Below are 21,238 nucleotides of genomic sequence, written 5' to 3'. Positions count from 1 at the left end.
CCTGCACCAATTAATTTCATGAATGACTAACTCGTGTTTGGTAACAAACTCCCAGTGGCTCTAGGCTTACCTCAATAGCCCCCACCCTTATACCCCCAGAGGAGTGGCAATGCCAAGAATAGTCACAGGATAATGGAGTCAAAAGTCTTGTGCCTATAATGCGCAAATGGGGGAAAATAATTACAATAATTATTACTACAAACTAAAGGCTTAAGTTTAAAGTGAGAAAAACAGTTTCTGTTCACAAACCAGTGAATTGTATGGTATTCATATGTTTACTCAGATAAAAAATATATGCATCCACTTTAATGCATTTAAATAACATTGTTGTGTTGAGTATACTCGGTTCAGCATCTCTGAGTGGCAGGATGTCCAAGCTGTCACACAAACTGTGCCATTACCAGGATGCATGTGCTGGAAACAAGCCTACGAGCTAACTGAAACTCTCTCTAAAGCTGAATTCTGCCTTGCTGAGGAGTGACCTAAGGAGGGAACATTTTGGACAACATTTGAGAGAACATGGCCCTAGAGAGAGTCGGGGCCATGTTGTCTAAAATGTTGATTAGTTTTGGCATGTGCAGAGATAGATTGCCTGCCATCTTTTCATTATTTCTCTGGAACCCCCTGGAGAGAGGGCATAAAGATGGACTTGAGCAGGCAAAGCATAATTAAACTTCCACAGGCAGGTCGAGTGCTGCTAAACGCTTTGCCACCATTTCTCATTACGTAACAGTGTAGTCTAAATGATACGCTGTCACTACACAAATTAATTGATATTTGGTGAGGGCAGTATGGCAGCTTTGTCTCCTACATGTGTCACAGACTCTGGGACGATGAGAGGGCTATGCATTATCTGACCGTGATTAAAGACATAACATGAGTGTATAAGTGCAAAACAACTCTGGGTTATCACACAAGTCTTAACCATATTTATAGTATGTAATTTCTAAGCTTTCTCACCTTTTTCTGACATTTGGAGGCATATGTCTTAATCTGCAGTACAGCAAGTGCTGTTTTCTTAAATTGGGTTTGCCCTACATTTAAGAGACAGCACATGATGTGAATTAAGGGAAAGGTCCTGCATAAACCATGAAGCAGAATTTTAAGTGAGGTGACAAGCACTCCACAACATACCACTTTGAGCTCACGGCGAGCTAATATCAGAGCCAGAATCGCATTATCCAAATGCTGTTTCCTCACCAATCAAAATTCAAACCAAGGCCAAGCTCTTAAGGTACTAAAGGACAGCATGATTAATATTAAAACTGAGCAGGTTTAAGCCCAACAGAAGGATGTGCGTGTGTGTGTATCTGACCTTTAAGTTTGTGTTTTGGTGCAGCACCGGCTTGTCTTACCTCCAAAGTAGGAGCCATCCGAAAGCTTGGTCTCTTTATTGCCTTTGGTTAGTACGCTGACAACCCCGTGTTGTATGAAGTACATTTTCTTGCCGATAGTGCCCTCCCTGATGATGTAATCCCCTGGCTGGAACACCTCGAACTTTAGCTTGGTGAGCATGGATGTGACAAAGTTGGGGTCGGCGTTTGCAAATAAAGGCATGGACGCCACCAGCTTTCGACAGTTAAAGTTGATGATTTCCTGTCAGAGCACACAGATAAAGATTTTAAAAACAGCAGTTAGTAAGAACCGCAGAAAGGAGCTGGAGCTGAAGTACAAAACGTACAGACCTGTCACAGTTTCAGACAAAAAGGATATTAGAGTAACAACACAGGAAAATGTAAACTGTGCAGACATTTGTTTTTATCTGAGGTCCTCTCAGTTTACTTGTTTGCTTTTCGCCTCAAGATTTTTTTTCCCACTGAGTGCTTGTGTAAGGGTAAAATGTCAGTGAATGTGAACTGAACTGAGAGGAATGTCAAGCAATACACAGGTTTTTGAATGCAACACAGCAGCATGTGCAGTGGATTCAGGCGCGGACGGGAATGCTCATCCCACCTCTCGGAGAGGCTCATTCAGCTCTCCTAGGATGCTCTCCTCATCGAACATCTTGCCCTGGTAACGGTGCTCGTAGTAGTCGTGGATTCTCTGCCTCATATCTGCTGGCAGCTTGTGGAAGGACATGTACTGCTCCACCTGTTTGTACTGCAGGGACACAGAAACACATAACAATTAGGTTACTCAAAGGCCATAGAGCACAGATACACAGCCACAGGGAGCAGCACTGAGGTCAAACACATAAGGAAATGAAGATGGATACACACAGGTCATCAGGGTTCTTGCAGGTTGTGCCTAACAATACTTTTTCTAGTCTTTGATTGGTCGCTTTGTCCGAGAGCAGTGTGTTTCATACAAAGAAACAAAGCTGCATTGTGGCTAATCTGTTCTGCCACACAACAGATGTAAATGTATCAGTGTATGTGTGTGCGTTTGTCAATGTTCAGTTTTATGTTTAATTTCAAAGCTCACACAAATGGTGTTCCCTTCAGAAAAGCTTTAGGTGAGATCCTATTTAATCTACAAGTAGTGAAGACAGACTTGCCACTTGCAACAGAAATGCCTTTGTACTATTTTTGTGTTTACAGAAGACACCATCACAAATGCCTCAATAAATTACAACTAAATGTTTAAAACAAAGCCCAAAATAAAAATGTATTTCTTATTTATTTTTTTACTTAACCACACAATACACAGTATACTGTAGCTATTACATCAAACAACCAAGAATTACAATAATGAACAAGAGATGAAACCACGAAAAACACAATCTATATATTATTATCAACATTTAAACCTATATGAAACAATGTGTCCCGCTGATGCCTTTTCATACTGTAGCTGTACATGTGAGTATAGTGTTGCAGCTGGTTGACAGACAAAGCTGTGTGGTTCCTCAGACACACACACACGGATCAAAACACTTCCTCCTCCAGTCTTAATATTTGTTAAAAATTTAAATGCGTGTCAGATGGCCTTTCAATGATTCTGCATTGGAACAGAGGTGCAGATCAAAGCACAACAAGAGCACCTTGGGAATAATAACAGGTAGAATCCTCGACCCTCAATGACAGTAAAAAAAAAAAAAGAAGAAATTAACCATTCATGGGACAACACTGGAGGTGCTCTTTGATCACCATTTCAATGTTGACAACACCCTTGGTTGACCTCAGATGTCAACCTCTTTGTTATCGGGCTCTACTACCCTAGTCGCCACTAATCTTAGAGGAAATCATCAAAAGGCCAATCTTGTGGAAATCTTGCACAGTAAATAAAGACAGCTGTGTCATGCAAGTCAGATTGTTTTGTGTGGGAGCAGAAAAGCTGTCAAAGCTGTCAGGCTTCCTGAAAATCACGAGATGTGAGCAGAGCTGGGAAGAAACACATACTAGGGGTAGAAAACAGTATTATAAACCGTGCAGACTACATTTATAACTATCTTAGAAGAGGCCTGGTTCTGCAGGTAACATCTTCAGCCCATGCAACCATGCAGCCTTGTCTTCCACAGTGCTCAATACTGCAATAGTCTTATATTCAATAGTCAATATGCATCCTGCTGCTGCATTGCCAAATGCAGTTACCGTGTTTGACCAGAGCTTTTCAAGTCCCTCACAGACAGAGAAAACAGTCTGGAGTCACTCTATGCATATTGATGACATTGTATAGCTCCCTTGATAGTGAACAGTTATCTACAAACTGTTGCACACCCCTGCTTTTAATCAAGCTATTTTACTGCATGCACAAAGAAGGGACACAGTATATACAGTATATAGTTTTGAGTGCATAAAAACATACTGTCAACAACCAGAAATGGCGTGTATGATATACTTGATACATCAGTTCAATTCTTAGGACTGTCAATGAAACATCTGACAACTTAAAAATGTCAATGATGTGTAAAGTGACCTGGAAAATTAAATCTTCTTGCACAAATAAGAATAAGATGTGAAAAGAGGCTTTTAGATATCTAGTCTCAGAGCATCTGTGGGAAGATGGATGAGTTCTGTCATGGGGTAAAGGTTTCAGTCTTTATCCCCAAAATCCCTTTGGCATAAAATTGAGCATTTACTGATCTGATGACGAAACTGAATCCTTCCACAGGGAAGAACGTTTGCTCCTGTCCTCCAAGAGACAGAAAGCTCTAGAAAACAATCACAGATGTCTCCAGTTGCAGCAAAGATGGCTTGTCTGTGTGATGCCTGGGTGAAGATGACAGGTGTAACCCACATTCTGCATCTCGTCTAATGTCTTTTTGTCTCCTGCATTAGACATGCCACAGCATGTGCTCTGTTTCAAAGATGTGGATTATCATCTGCTTCAGAATGTCTCCCATGTTTTTTATTTACATTCATAAAAAAACACTGTCAACATTTAATACACGTTTTTATCTTTGGCTTTGTGAAATGTTACAATTTGAGCATGAAAGGGCATTAGTCAAGTAAACAAACACAAGATAATGCTAGTGTTTCTTTCATACTGTGATGGGTTCAACTGTACTGCGTACAATGGCTCGCTCAAAGACATTTCATATTTACTAATCACTGCAGGTCTCAGAAGATGAGCTGACAGGAGTGTAAAGACACCAACCATGTTGGGATGATGCTCTCCTGATGCTGTGATTGGCTGATAACACCCTCTGTGACAGGAAATTATCTTATTGCTGCACAGTTGCCATCACACTGCCACCAGAAAGAGGTGTGCTCCCCAGCTCTACTTGGCTAAATCAAATCAGAGTGAGCACCAAGGAGGTCATGATTCCACCATCAGCCTTTCACTGCCGACTGAAATCTAGGGGGGGCGGCCTGTAGGAGTTCATGTTGTTAATATGCATATGACTCCAGAGCCAGTCTGGCTCCATCTCTGCATTTCCATATGTTAAGCTGCCGACTTTAGATTAATATTTAATATGAAAATGATATCAACTTTCATATTTACAGTAACCCTCAGCATTGTGTTGTGGCTGTGATTACTTTAGGATTCTAAGATTGTCATTCTTAAATTAAAAAACTGTAGCACAATAAAATGCTTCCTTCATTATATACTTTTTGTTCTAAATTACATAACTGACTGTGAATAATACCACTATTACCTGTGTAGGCCAACCTTGCATGTACTGACTGGACTGTGGTTTCTCTTTTTCTATATATACTTTAAGTACCTTACTTTATTTCACTGTCCTCTTAAGCGCATTACAGTAGAGTTTATTAGTTTCCAGTCTTGGCAATATTACAGCAGTAGCATACCCTGCTTACTGAGTTACACAGAACTGCACATTCATGCTATTTTAGTTCATTCCAGAAATCCTTTCCCACTCCACTCAGTTTTGATCTTTCGCCACATGGCCATTTTTTTGGTGCATTTCCCACTAATACTTCTCTTTTCTTTTTTGCCCCTTTTCGCTTTCATCATTTCATCATGGTTTTTTTTTTTTTCAATTCTCTTACTCTCATGCAGCAGAGGGCACTTTTTTTTTAACAAATACAAACATGAATAATTCATTTCCCAGAAGAAATGTCAGCCACCTAATTACATTTTCTAAATATTTATTTTTCTCTCCTTATCCCCAACATTGTTATTGCATGGTCAAAAGTCGGTCTGGTACGACATACAGTATGCTATAGCTAATGTTTCCACAAGATAAGACCTACAGCAATGTTCTTTTTAGTAAGCAGCAGCTTCCTTCGAGGTGTCCTGCCATAGACACCCTGCTAATTCAATGTTTTGGCCGACCACTTCTTGGTAGAGTAGCCACAGTCTCAACGTGTATCCATTTGTAGATTGTTTGCCTAAATGTACGCTGGTGAATTTCTAAAGTCTTTGACATCACTTTGTAACCATTTCCAGCTTTAAGTAAATCAACAATTCTTGGATTAGATCATCTGAAAGCTCCTTTTGGCGAGTCATGGCTCACATAAATGTATTATGCTTGTGCAGAGCAAATTCAAAAAGTTAGAGTGGTTTTTGTCAGTCGAAGTAGCTCTAGTTTCCACCTCCAAACTAATTTTCTTAACTTATTCACCAATTAGCTTTTTTGAGGTATCCACTATCACTATAGGCTTTTATGGTTGTTCTCAATAAAGATATAAAAGATCTGAATTTATTTTGTGTTATTACTTTAGGCACATTATATTTGTTAAAACTGTTGAGTTAGATCAGATCACATTTTATGACAAATTAACGCTAAAAATCCATGAAATTCCAAAAGATTCGTATGAACATCAATAATCCATCTGTGTGAATAGAAGTTAAAAGAGTGTGATTGGTCAATCATTATATAGTCTTTCTACCTGCCCTCATCTCTCTACAACAAACATCTTGTACATCTGTATGAATGATTATCGTTATGTAAAAACTTTAAACACTGCAGAAAGCACACAGTAACTGTGAAATTATATATATTTACTTTTGGCTGTATTTAGTTCCGGGAAGTTTCTGCTATTGCTAAATGAAACCTACATCTTTTTTTTTTTATTTTAGTGGTGCATTAAGCCTTAAAAGTCAATCACAGAGATGACCAAATAAATAAGGCCAAAACTAAAACAGCATATTTGGCTTTTCCCATGTCAGAATTAATACAATTCTCTCCCAGTTGGAGAGAAAGGGACAGCTTGTACAAACGTACATCCCTCTGATGACTGTTTACTGTATTTCTAAAGGTCTTGATTGGGGGATCAAAATTGGGGAATAAAAGATCTCTAGAGGCTCTTCACCCGCAAATAATCAGCTTTGGGCCTCTTATTAACTATTCTCTAAAGAGCCATGTTTAATTGCCAAGTGTTAATTAGAGATTTAAAGGGGAGGGGCTGCACTTCCTTCTAAAGCCATTAGGGACTGGCATGTCACAACACACTACTCATAAAAGGGTCCCTTCTGGGTATGCTAGAATTCATCACAAAATACCAATTACAAATGGAGCATCATTCAGTTATCCCACTCTTAATAATATTAACAATAGATGCCTACTGTTATATTTGAGGACAAATGTTTCTCTAAAGATAGCTTCTCTAAAATGAACAACCTACAAATGAATGAGATTAACTTTTTGTGCTACGTTACCAATGTCTGTGTACTGTATATCCTCGTGCAGTAGAGAGCCACAGTAATAGCTAAGCTCAAAGAGGGCTGGAGTGACACGGATACCCTGTATGCACAGTCACATGAGCAGCCATCTTGTGCTCCCAATTTGAAGAGATGTAATTCTCTTTGTGTCATAATGATTTTCAACATGCCTGATACAAGAGGGAGGATCTTTGCAGAATTTGGCAGATGTTTAACCTATTCCAGCTCAGAAGGCTTTAGACTGTGGTGTGACTGGAAACTACAGGGGTAAGTCAGTGTCAGTGTGGGGGGATAAGAGAATAATACTACTACTGCAGTATTATAAAACTACAGGAGTTTCTGCTGCAGTAAATATTAAATACCACTGTAATGTGTTTTGTATTTCAGTGAAACTTTACAAGAATACCGTTATATATCAGTGACCTCAGGTACAGTAGATTGTGAGAGAAAAAATCATATGATAGATACTGAATAATGTGTCACCTTTACATCAAACTAAATATTATGTTAGATTCGTCATGAAACAGGAAATGCCAAATGATTTTGGGTCTTCAAATGGCAGCAATATGCTAAATGTTCTGATTGCTATAATTGTACATTGTGTGATTATTATTTTGACTTAATGTCAAAACAAAGAAAGTCAAGATGTCATTTTGGGATCTGGGAATATTTAATTATTTAATTAATTAATTTAATATTTAAATTAAGTTTAATGTTTTAAGCTTAATTAAAAATAAACCACAAATCAATAAATTAACTAAGAAAGTGCAAAGTGTCAATGGATGTTTATAAAAACACACATGATCAATGCCAAAGTACGTGTTTGCATAATTCAACTCAACCAACACGACCATGACCAGAGTACTCATTAGCCAGCACCTCTAGCATGTGGGAGTCACTGAACATAAAATGCAGCACTGAGTTAAAGCTTACATCAAATCCAGCTCCAACCTGTCTCGTTTGCATTCACATCTTACTTAAGTCTATGCGGTCTACAGTAATATATGTGCCTCAAGCTGAGTTGCACTCAGGCAAATAATCCACACTTCATTATTCCGCATCCACACCGCTCTGTTTACACAGCAAAAGATTGCGAACAGACATGTATTTTAAGCAGAGTGAAAAAGGATCTAATAAAGCTATTTTTCAGCCCAGTCGGGGGCACAGATCAACCCCTGGTATTTAGTGATTGCTGGGCTCTCTGCTTTGAGTAACAGTTAACAGGCTGCCTGATTCCTATTTAAGAGCTCATTTAAGTCTGCTTGCTAGCTTCTGACAGCCTAGGCATTCATCACATGGGGCCACATTGTAATAGAAGTCTATTCAGAAAAGATTATACCCGGGCTTTCTGATGATAATTTTCACCGTCTCTGAGAGCAGAGCTTTTTCCCACTTCTTTCCTCTTTCCTGTCTGTACACTTCTGAGATTCCTCCATAGAGTGGTTTTCTTCGTCATAGATCCTCAGAGGAGTTTTGCTGATTTGTCTTCCATCTAAATTCAACTGTTACCTGGACCTCTGCGAGCCAACTGGACAGATGGCCTCTCATCTTAGCCATACAGCCATGTGTATGAGGGCTCCATGTTCTACTTTTTACAGCTCATTTACAGTGGATGAATGCACAGCCTGTGTCACATCGAAACCAGCATGAGGCAGTGAAATATGGCATTTGTGCTGCTGGGTTCAACACGGATCTAACATAGCACTACTTTTACTAACTAAAAGTAGAGGTGGCCAATGTCTACTCTTTGCCCTGCTGCTAGTGAGAGTTGCTTCGCGTTGTCACTCACTGGGTGTTTATTTACTAGATGGCTCAGGTCCAATATCATGCACAGCACAACAATACACCTGCTCTACTGTGGCATGCATCCCTCTGCACACTAGGTAATATTATTAATATCCACACCAAACTTTTGAATTTTGTAATTTTTTGTATACTTTTTGTGTTTATGCTACTTTAAAGAGTCTCTATTACAGATAAGTGAGTCACATTTTGTGCTACTTCACAGACTGCGGGTGTATGCAAATGATGTGGTTTTGTAGTCTTGCTGACAGCATCTTTGGAAAATCAACATGGACATATTTGGTGCCCAAACACAAAAAACTTCAAAATGCAAACTACAGGGCTCCGTTTCAGTTTGCCAACAGGCAACAGAAAAAAAAAAAAACATCTGTGGCATTTGCAACTTTTACTAATGAGTCCAAATGTCTCATTTCTCATATTGCAACATCAGCTATACATGTGTTGAGTCAGCACACCAAGTTAAACATTAACTTGAGTGTATGATTGCTGTGATGTTATTTAAAAACTAACATGGCAGTGACACCAAGATGAAAAGCTACATTTTGTAGCACAGTTGTGGGTAAATACATTCACGAGAGACAAAGGGAAACTCACCAGCAAACATTTTTTGTATCAAACAAAACAGACTGACATACAAATAGAAAAGAGGAAATATAGTCTAGCTATGAAAATCCAAAATAGAAGGTAGCAAAATGTTTTTACTTTACAAATGACTGAACTTAAGGTCAGGTACTATGAGAGAGTTTTAAACATATTACAGTTAGTCACCAAGAATTTATCTGACATTTCAAAACAGATTGCTCATAAGATGCGAATTTCAGTATTTTAAATAACTAAAAAAGAGACAGAATTTAGTCATTACCACCTATTACCACCCTCATCCACTCCAAGCTTCTTGTTTTCTATAGCAACCTTTAAATATAATGTAATCTATTAATCTGATTTATTGATGTTTTCATAAATATTAGTAGTAAAAAGTCAAATGCATACAGTATATATAGTACTGTGAATTCAGGACCATGTTTTTTAGAACAGAAATAAATAAAAACTGTAAATCCAAAATTAACCCAAAAGGCTATATTTGGATGACATATAAATAACAATTTTAAACGTTGTTTTATTGTACCGATTAACGTATGGCTTGTAACAAATATCAAATTTTATATGTCACAACAACACATGATAATGTTTAAGCTGTGTAAATGTTAAATGTGTACTGTATGCTATCTATTCCACAAGTTTTCCACAAATTCTGTGGCATTTGTTTCTTCTTATTTTTTTAAAAACTCAAAACACAACCTGCTTTCATATACAGTAATATCACACAGAAATAACAACACAGGCTCACTAGGACTAACAGACAGGCGTATGTGATAAGGTGGTGTATGTTGACATGTTTGTCATTTGCTGTGGAGGTGGTGGTGGCTGAGCAGTTTTCATCCAGGCTGGGTTACTCTAACAAGAACAGGTGTTCCTTCCAGAGTCATCTGAAAACAGCCACCTGTCTACTCAAAATTCAAGGGACTGCCCAGTGGATCTACTGTCTACTTCTGGAGTGTGTGGACTATGGTATTAGTCTAACAAAGAAAAAGCGAGTGAAATCTCTAGAAGGAAGAACCCACTGTCACACAACTGATGCAATGGTCAACGGCAAAATGCTTAATGACTCTGAAAGAACTAGGCCTGAAAAACAGAAAGGAGGAACAGGTAGAGGACGGTGTAGTACAAATGACTGTCTGACTCCCACAGCCAGATGAGAATGCAGTCAGTGTGCACACAGAGGTTCTTATCACTGAGGCATATGGAAAGATAAATGAGAGAATCCGCACTCTTAAAAATTAATTACAGTCTGCAGTAATAACCTTTCTGCAGGCAGGCACCGTGGGAAGCTGTGGAAGCACAGGGTAGCCTTTTTAGCTGACTGGGGGATTCTTAAGTCACCGTAGGGGGTGATCCCAGACACAGCAGCAAATGGCTTTGGTAGCACATGCCTACTGGTGCTGAGACAGGACAGCTGTTCAGTCTACTTGGCAGCAAGACATCTCCATAGCACAGCAGCAGACGACTGGAGAGTGTAGAGCTGGGAGCTGGTTCACCCACCTTTCAATAAACAACGACTCTGCTCGGCAAGATAAGTCATTAGCCTTCTTGAATGTTATACTTTTTGCACTTTTCACCTTCTTAGCTGTTAAAAGTCTGGTGGAAAACTAGTCTCTTTGTTACTCACCCCTAGATTTGAGAGGTGTTAATTTATCCAGTGCACACACAGCTATTACGTCAGCTAATCTGTTCCCTCTGTTTGTCTGCACGGTTCTTTTTCTCTGCCCCCTAACTCTCACTCTGCCTCTTTCATTCGGGTGGGGTCTCGTGAGTCTCTGCTTCCATTCCCCGGAGGTCATCCTTTTCCATCTCCACTTCGCTACAGACAGTGGGCAATGTGGCAGCTTTGCAGCTCAACTCATTATCGCCCATGCTGGGTCCACAGAGGGCATGGCACTGTGGAACACGTCTCTGCCTTCACAGCCAGCTGTCAGGGTTTTCCTTTCCCTGAACTGGGGATACAGAGGTTTCTCTCTCTCTCTCTATGTATGGATACAAAGCAACAACCCACCCAGGCAAAGATAAAAAGATGTGGGAACAGAGTGAGGTGAAAGACAATCAGACTAACTCTTGGAGCCTGATTGCACCAAGATGAATTCTCCTTGGAGACATAACTCTGAGCACACAGACATGACACACATATTGTAAGATTCAGTGTGACTTACACTTTCTGAAAATATAAAAATCTTAAAATTCAAAAAACATCACAAGTTGTCTAAGAGTTACAGTATGGTGTTTTTAAGTTGTCTTCAGTATTAAAGTAATGCCCTGATACTTGTTTTCACAGGATAAACATACTTGTCAGTCTACATATCATTTTGACAGATTTTAAATAAATAACAGGTAAACAAAAAGGTCCAAGTAACTGATTCACCTCATCTGGTGGTGTCACTATGTGTTTAGTGGTCGTACGAACATCACAACACAATCAATAGCGACTTGTCGTCTTGACTCACCTTTTCCTGGTACTGTCGCCGAGATGAGTCTAGAGATTGGATTAACGCAGTTGCGTGGCCCACAAACATAGCATAGCAGGTAGCTCCCACAATCATGCTGAGAATGGTCAGCCACACGTCTGTCATGCCCACTGGGGGGTACATGCCATACCCAATACACAGCATGTGGCTCATAGCTTTGAAAAGTGCGTAGGAGTACTGCTGTCCCCATGTGTCATTCTGGATGAAACAGAGGAGATGGGGTTAGTTAGGGTGAGCACATTGGAACATTTCATCTTTCCATCTTGCTTGCACTTGCTCTCATAAGGGTACTGACAGCACATTAAAGGTCAATGAGCACTATGACAGCTCACACACATAGAGGCACACATCCAATTACTTAAGACAAACCTAATGGCAGATGTCCACCTCAGACTGTCTTAGTTCAATACAGAGCAGCTGGCAGGATAAAACATACTTTTCAATATGTACACATTTGGAGCAAGCAGACATTTGGGCAGGAGCCTAAAACAGAGCCTTGAGAATGAGTGGATGGAGCGTGAGACACTAGAGGCTTGCATGACATAAAGTAGGTCAGCTATTCAGAAAAAAATGTGATTTCTCTGTGAGTTCTCTCATTTGTAGATAAATTACCCCTTTTCTCCCTTTAGATCCTGGTGGTAGTTCATGGCAAATCAATATCAACTCTCTCCTGGGGGTGACATGTCCAAATTGCTTTTAAACTCATTTCCACAGCAGAAAAGCCAAGAGAGATAGCATTTTTATTAGTGCCCTCCTGAAAAGGTAAGGAGCGATGACCCAGCAAGATAATGGAACAGCTACTGTAAAAGTAGATAAAATGTGTCTCCTAATGATTCTAATCAGGACCAAACCAACCGTGACAGAGTCTATCAATACTAACAACCTCTTTGCCTACCAGGTAATGTGAGCAAAACATGAGGAGCCTTTCATCAGAGAGGTACCTGCCCCTGAGGACTGAATTAATTCACAAAGATATATTTGTTACTCTGTCACATTGAGAGCCACTCCTCTATGTAATGCAATTAATTAGACAGTGTTTACTGTGTGAAACAAAATAAACTCTATTTTGATGTTAAGGAGAGGCTACGTCCCTCACACAAGATTTTAAGCTACATTGTACATTGTGAGTGTTCTTCCTTGCATCTCAGGGTTTCTACTTGCAAAGGGCTGTGTTTGGGTGCAGCAGTGCGAAGACACAGTCAGTGGAAGTTACAGAAACACAACTCTGAGTTGTGACAACATGAGAAGTACCTAAATATAATCTAGTCAGAAGTGCGTCTTGTGACAAGGCATTGCCTATGTGAGCTTACTGTATGTTCCAGAGCTGCTGAGACAGACTCAAAGAGAAAATATTAAAGACTTGACGTTTTAATCATAATAGTAAGTGTACGAGTTATTAAGAGCATTACAGGCAACATTTCTCTTAAAATGTAAACATGTAAATTGGAAATAGACTATTTAAATCTGCCTTGTTTTATTAAGGCTTTGTGCATCACACAGTATAATGTCTGTGTGGATTAGGTTCAAAAATGTGTTTCAGAATAAAATAAAGAGATTAGTAAAGCAATCATATTGTTGTTTTCACTGCTGCACAATAAGACATCAAATCCAGTCTTAATCCGTGTATAGTGTACTGTCCCGTAATAATAACCACAGTTTTACATTATGTTGCCCCACAGCTGTGTGTAATGTAACTTAACATAATCCCCTTCCAACTTGTCAGTATGCATATCTTGCTAGTAGTGAAATGCGCCCTTTCATAGTGTCAAAAGGAACAGAATGATAAAACAGAAAGAGGAAAAGGTCTGCATGTTACAATATGCACAGAAATCGGTATAAACATTTGCCTAGGCATCGTGGTAATACATACAGTAGTCAAGTTAAGAGCTTGTCTACTAGTAGTTTTCAACCATGAACTCGATCTCTGACCTCACTTCTGTGAGTACATATATCTCAGTACAGAAAACCAGTTAAAGCTATCTGTGAAGCATCTTGTGGGACAGTGGTTTGCAACATCTGTCATTTCTTGTTATTAAATATAAGAGAGGCAGATTCTGTGGAACAAGTGAGCATGTCAGGGAGTCAGTCAGGCATGATGAACCAAATACATCATACCTTGAGCGATGTTACTACTCATGTGACATCTGTTCTGGCACGGAGAGCTGAACATACTTTTGTAGAGCCCAAAGTTAGCTTGTTTCAGTGTGTTGTTCTGTTGTCATCTTTATCCTAACAACTGCAACTGTCTGTGACTTGAATTATTGAACAACTTGATAAAATAATTTAATCTGTATTGTACAGTGGAAAAAACAGTATGTGAACCTTTGGGAACTTTTTTTTTTTTACAAATTTAGAAGATGACATGGATGAAAATAGGTCAATAATTATAGTCCAGGGTGTAATGACAACAGATATATAACAAGAAATTCAGTTCAGTCATTTGCCCCTCCACTTACAGAGGGGGGAGGAATTGTAAAGATTGATGGCCATGGCATGTAGCATGGTGCTGCAGACGTTGAAGGACCTGAGCCTCCTTAGAAAGTCGGTGCTGATGAGTTCTTTGTCCAGTCCAGTTTGTTATCCAAGTACACTCCCAGGTATTTGTACACGGATACGACCTCCACCTCCTCCCCATGTATAGAGAGACGGGTGACAGGACTTCCTGAAGTCCATCACCAGCTCCTTTGTTTTTCTGATGTTGAGTTGAAGATGGTTAAGTCCACACCAACGAAACTGTCCACCACTCTCTGGTACTCTGTGATGTCTCCATCCTGAATACATCCTACAACTGCAGAGTCAGAGTCATAAAGATGGCAGGACGACAAAAATCAATGTGTGAGTGTCAACCTTCCTTTCTTTTATATTTCTCTCCCAGCAGTGCAGTCCGGATGGTGTTGAATGCACTGGAGAAATCAAATAACATGTTCCATGATCCTTTGTTTAGTGGGTGTAGGTGCGATGGAGCAGATGTATGATGACATCATCCACTCCATGACGGGGCTGACAGGCAAACTGGAGGGGGTTAAGTGAGGGTTTGACCAGAGATCAGAGGGACTCCAGGATAAGCCTCTCAAAAGCCTTAATATAATATGTTAGGTCAGAGCCACCGGTCTGTAGTCCTCGAGGCTGAGGCTGATTACACCTGGCCTTGCAGCCTTTGTGGGGTGAAGCCTGTTCAGCTCTCTCCTCACCTGAGCTGCTGAGATGAACATCATGTAGATGGTGGCTGAGTTGTGTGGAGTAGGTACTGAGGAGACATGTAGTGATGTACAGGTTGGCCCAGTCCACTTTCCCGTTAGCCAACTGGCTGCTGGACTTGTAGCCAGTGATGGTCCTCAAGCCCCTCCTCACTTCCCTGATGTTGATATGCTGAAAGCTTTGTTCCAGTTTCCTCCTGTAAGCCTCCTATGCCTCCCTGATCCTGACAGACAGCCTTCTCTGGACCCTTCGCACTGCCTCCCTGTCATCTGACCTGAATGCCTTCTTTTTGTCATTCAGGATGGGTGTCTATGGCAGGACACCACAAAGGAAGCAGCTTACTAAAATTAATATTGTGGCATGAAGTTTGTGAGCACACCGGCACTTCACAGTAGTATTGGAAAAATGTTTTGAGGACTGAAACATTATTGGAACTATATTGGAAAGAACACACAGCACAACATCTGGTATAAGAAGGTCACTGCATATCATCATGAAAACATTCACACAATCATAAAGTATGGTGAAGGAAACGTCATGATTTGGACCTGCTTTGCTGCATGAGGGTCTGGCCAGCTTGCTGTGATTGAGGGGAAGATAAATTCCCAAGTGTATCAAAAAATTCTCCATGATAATGTGAGAATGTCTGTACGTCAGCAATGACCCAAAACACCAGAGCAAGTTCACAACAGGGTGGCTTCAGAAAAACAAAATCCCCCTTTTGGAGTGGCCAAGTCAGAGATGCTATGGAACGACTTGAAGAGAGCCACACACGAGACGTCCAAAGAATATGACAGAGCTAAAGCAGTTCTGCCTGGAAGAATGGACTACAATTCTTCCTGAACGATCTGCAGATCTAAAATCAACCAGTTATTAATTCCAAGGGTTTACATACATCTTCCACTATCACTATGATGTTTTTATGGTTGTTCTCAATAGAAATAAGACAGATCAGAATTTTCTACTGTTATAATTTAGGTACATTATATTTGTTAATACTCTTGACTTAGATGAAGTTCAGATCATGTTTTATGACTAATTAATGCTGAAAACCATGAAGTTCCAAAAGGTTCACATACTTTTTCTTGCTACTGTAAGTATTAGGTTGTTTTACAAGTTATTTATGCAGAATCCACACAATTTCAAAAGGTTTAATTCTGATAGAAAATAATACACATCTCCTACAAAGAGCATTGTGACAGACAGGTTCAGTTGTGAATACTAAACATGAATTATAAATATTAACAGGCTGGCAGAGGAAAACCTGCTTATGGGGAACATCGCCAATAAACCTAAGCTTTTATTGCACCACGTGGAAATCTACCCATTTTTCACTGACATTACTTGCTGACCACACAAAAGGCCAACCTTTGGCCAATTAACACTTACATCGACATGTATATTGATAAGCTATCAATTAGGGAACCAATGTCCTTAGCCGAACTCCTTCAGGGTTAAATACATGTTGATTTATTGGTATGTTATACTGCAGAGAGGAGCATCTACAGATCAATCCCTGTTGAGGGCCTCACCACAACACTTGACAATATTCTTCTGGAGTCATACTGTTAACTAACTTGTTAAGTTAGCACGTGCAGGTGATTCAGTGTTGTGTGGCACAGTATGAGTCCATAAGCAAATAAACTCTACTAGAGGCTCTGCTCCAGTGGCTGTGTAAACAAATACTGCAAAATACTGTAAAGACTCAACATGCGAGCACTCTGGAAACTGTCAATATTCAACTGATACTGTATGGTCATTGTCTGTTATCCTCAGTAAATCAATGTTTTGTGCACAGCCTCAGTGTCTCTCTTGTAATTCAACAGGAACAGTTGTTAAAAGTTGCACATAAATAAAAATGATCAGCAAATTAAGGAAACACAGACAAATGTAGCAGATACATACATTATGGGTTTAAAATGACAGATAAGTAAGGCTATGTTTTCCAGAATGCTAAAGAGTCTTAATACAGTAATTCCTGGAGCTGAAAGATGAAATCAGACAGGGTTAAATCTTATTCGAAATAGGCAGGAGGACTTGATGCAAGAAAAGTACTTACCACCATCTTATTTTTGGATACCCAGCAGTCGGCAGGGAAGTCCTGCAGCATGGGCACCAGGAATTGCAGGCAGCCGTCCCAGTGACACAGCAGCAGCATCATGCCGATCAGGTTCACTATCCTCACCATAGCGCTGGCCAGGTCATAGGTCATGTGAAAGATCTGAGGGGTGGGATGCAAAGGAAGCAGGAAAGGGGTTAGGGTGGGATGACTCAATAAGCCGATGGTCAAATCTCTGAAATCTCCCTAGACTGCAGGGCATGCAAACGTCCTCAAGGGAGATTTTCCTCCTCCACAAGCAGCAAACATAGCTTTTTACATTGCAGACAAATGAGGGGGAAGCAGTTGTAGCTGTTCTGAGAACAACCCACTGAGGACAGTCAACAGACTGGGACCAGATCTTTACCTCCCCTGCTGCTGTATTGAGCTTATCGTCACTCACTCAGTCAAACACAACAACATTAGAATGTTACAAGGGGAGAGGTGGCTTCTGGGCTGAGAGTGTTCACAGGCTGGAATTGTTAATCCTAATGATAAATATACTCAAAAAGCGCTCCAGGACATCTGGGCTGGTGTAGATTTTAAAAGCCTCCACCATTCAAAGCCTCTTAATCCCATTGAAGACCATGGTGTGCAATGCTAACCACAGCACTCCTTATTAAAATACACTTGGTGCCTTTTAAGGGGCTTGTGATTAAGAGGGCATATTCCATCTTAAATTGTTGTTCAGCAGTAGGTGATGAAGAGGAGGAAGATAAGACATTGTCACTTTAAGCTTAATGTTAGTCCATGTTTCTAAAGCAATACGTTTTTTACTCTTTAACTCTGCATTTTAATGAATACAAATGTGCATCTATGTTATTTAGTTATTTATTTATTTTTATCATCCTGTTTGCGTGTTAAGAAAGAGGCTCGCAGGGACCAGTGACGTGTTTGTCTGGGACAGTGTGGGTGCTGCTGCACCATCAAATCACATCAATTTAGCTCCGTCAACAGGCTAACATGAAGCCAGAGGTACCTTCAGGAGAATGTGCCCTGGCAAGGAGGGGAGCCAGGCTCTGTTGAAGTGGATGGTAACGTCATCAGTCTGTCCACACACACATGCACGACATGTCCCTCTCCCACTCTGGCCCTTTTCTTTTGTCTCCGGGATCAAAATGTTTAGCCTTGGCCTCTTTTACTTTACATACACTAAATTATAGACCCAGCTGCACCATTTTGTCCACATTTCACCTTCCAGCTGAAAGTCAAATGTGAGTTATTGTTTTTTTTTTTTTTCTTTCTTTTTAAGAGCCAACATTTCTAGAAACATAATGAGAGTTATGTTATCTAATATGCAATGTTGTGTGATGTCTCATCTCAGTATCCATTTAAACACTGCCCATCCAAACAAAAAACAGACAAAACAAAAATGCCATACTCTCTTAAATTATGTTGGACTGACTTTAGCTTTGATTACGGCATGCATTCACTGTGGCATCATGTCAATATGCTTCTGCAATGTCACAACATCTATTCCCAGCCAGAGTTGCATTCGTTTTTGCCAAGATCTTGTATTGATGATGAGTCGGACTGCCATGCAAAGTCTTCTCCAGCACATCCTAAAGACTCTCAATGGGGTTAAGGTCTGGACTCTGTGGTAGCCAATCAATGTGAGCAAGCACTATGGGTGCATCACTTTACCCACCTTTTTTCTTACCTTGAGGCTCCCATCACTCTGGAACTGGACCCATCAGACCACATGACCTTCTTCCATTGGACAGTTCTTAACCCAGTTTCCTAGTTTCAGGAATCTCATTAGATGTTTTCTTTGCTTGATTCATATCAGTAATTTGACCCTTCTGATCTTTTGCACGGCCACAGAATGTGTCTTCAGACATGGTTGTTTAAGAAATGAGACGCTATTCACTGCATCAGTTAGGGTTAAATAAGTTGTTGCCAGGTAAAATCGAATTATCCATCCAGTAATTATCGAATGGAAGGCTTTTACCTGCTTGCTTAGTTAAATCCAGGTGGGGACTTTTTTTTGGACGGGCAGTGTACCTGCTGGAGCTGTAATGGCATTGAAGTGTTAAATTTACTCAGTGGTGAATGAATAAATCATGAGTTACCCCGTTCCATCTCCCACACTGTGCCTAATATATTTTTCATTTGTGAAATCGTATTTCCAGACAGGAACAGGAAGCTTTATAAAACTAAGACTGCTTATAAATGTATAAAACCCTGCTAAGTAATGTGAATTGAAATACAACAATTCACAGTATATTGTTTACATCTTCCTTCCCCATTCCTGCATAATGCTTCAAAATTGAAGCAGATATATAGGGTTTAAGAGGAGGAAGATACGAGACATCAAATGAGTCACTATAATATTTTGATTTTCGATCTTGTTATTTTGGAAAATGACAAAAATTAAAGGCGCACACTACCAATTTCAAACATCAATTAGGTTTTAATGGCAAGTGAGGAAAAAAAGAGAACCATGGTTCCTATTGTCTAGAATTCAGTATATTTACAAACATGCACACAGAAAAAAAGTATTCTAATAACTGTAAGTGATAACACTATGATTTACTGAATTGACAAGATAGACAGAACTGAACAGTGAGAGCACAGAATAGCATCCAGAACGTAGAGCTTGTAGTTACTCTACTGTATATTGTAATTTATATTCAAAAAAGGCTATGTTTATTGGATTTAATTTATTTATTTTAATAAGTTATTTTAATTAGTTAATAATTAGCTCTGATGAAAGGTGACGAGAAAAAAGTATTTTGTGAATATTTTGTACCTAATCGATCAAAACTCCAGCACTAACAAACAAGACTGACAGATCCACTCACACCACAACACTTCTAAAAACACCAAACAACTCTGAACGAGCAAAGAAAGTAACTCATTCATAGCGGGTTTCATTTGAAAGGCGTAGTACAACTATCTAATCTGTAGGAACTGAACCCTACTTATGTCATAACTGCATTTTTTGATAATAGGTCTGAGTTACAATCTGAACGCATACAACACAGTAAACATTGATGTTTCCTGGTAGAGATGGTCTAATGAAAGACAAAATGATGTTGCACCATGGCAAATGTAGGATTCACCCTAGTGCAAGTAAAAACTACAGCGGTGTCTGCTGTATTATTTATGAGCTTTTTTCATCCAGTTATTGTGAGCATCCCAACCATATGGAAATAGTATCAAAAAGTAGAAAAGTTGCAGTGTTTCCCTTGATTTACCATTAAAATCTTGTTCATTCAAACTGTTTCAGAGCATAGGCTAATTTGTTATGGTCATACAGTATTCGTGTTTCACACAAAACATTTAATGGTCTACTTTGTATTTCTGAAAATGATCAATGATGCAAATGTGCCTTCAAAGGATCTCTGGCACTTAACCATTGTGTTAACAAAACAGTAAAAGGTAATGTCATGCAAAGTTTTGGTTTTGGAAGAAGGTGATTCCTCTGTCTCCCTTCACGGCTATAATCAGTTCAAATATACCTACGCCAAGCAGAAAGAGACTTTCCAGTTGTGAACAACTGTTTCCAAGACTTGTTCTGTAACGAGGTTGTTAAAGAATTATCATTTGGAGGCAAAGAAATTACGTTTCTCTCCCTTTTATTTCTGTTGCCCCTACTGAAAGGCAGGTTGCCTGTGTCTGGTGTATTTTAACAAAGATGTAAACACATACAGAATTCACACAAAAGTGCATAAACACATACTGTTTGCACACGGAGACCCCATGACGTGTTACGATACATGAAGGATGATGGATTGCTGACCACTTTCTTTTAATTGATCTGGACACAGAGTGAGCCTGGCACTATTATAATCTGCATAAACAATGGAGCTTTGATGGGTGCACTGAGACGTAACAACACAGCTTCCTACCTGGGTTTGCTGTCACTCTCACTACCCTCATTAAGCCTCTCCATTGCTGATATTTGTTTACACTGTCTGCCTTTTTTTAAAAATCAAAAACATGGGTCAAATCACATCACATCATAGTAAGTCAATGCTAATGTAGTGGTTTCATTAGGGAAGCTAATGACATGGCAAATATATAGTTGCTTTGAGATGTGGCTTTT

The 21,238-nt window shown here is 39.7% G+C and overlaps 1 protein-coding gene across 1 annotated transcript in view; it reads right to left on the bottom strand.

The window, feature by feature from the left end:
• hcn4 (hyperpolarization activated cyclic nucleotide-gated potassium channel 4) overlaps positions 1-21,238 on the bottom strand; it is a 58,354-nt gene that overhangs the window by 12,506 nt on the left and 24,610 nt on the right. The window contains exons 3-6 of the mRNA XM_026377601.1: positions 17,149-17,310; positions 11,871-12,089; positions 1,954-2,100; positions 1,356-1,596 (exon numbers count right to left, since the gene is read on the bottom strand). Coding sequence (XP_026233386.1) covers positions 1,356-1,596; positions 1,954-2,100; positions 11,871-12,089; positions 17,149-17,310 — 769 coding nt within the window. The remainder of the gene's footprint in view (positions 1-1,355; positions 1,597-1,953; positions 2,101-11,870; positions 12,090-17,148; positions 17,311-21,238) is intronic.

This window comes from Anabas testudineus, chromosome 3 (genome assembly GCF_900324465.2).
Source record: "Anabas testudineus chromosome 3, fAnaTes1.2, whole genome shotgun sequence".
In the NCBI taxonomy this organism is placed as follows: Eukaryota; Metazoa; Chordata; class Actinopteri; order Anabantiformes; family Anabantidae; genus Anabas; species Anabas testudineus.
Note: the sequence above shows the minus strand (reverse complement) of the source record. Positions and strands in the feature narration are given on the sequence as shown.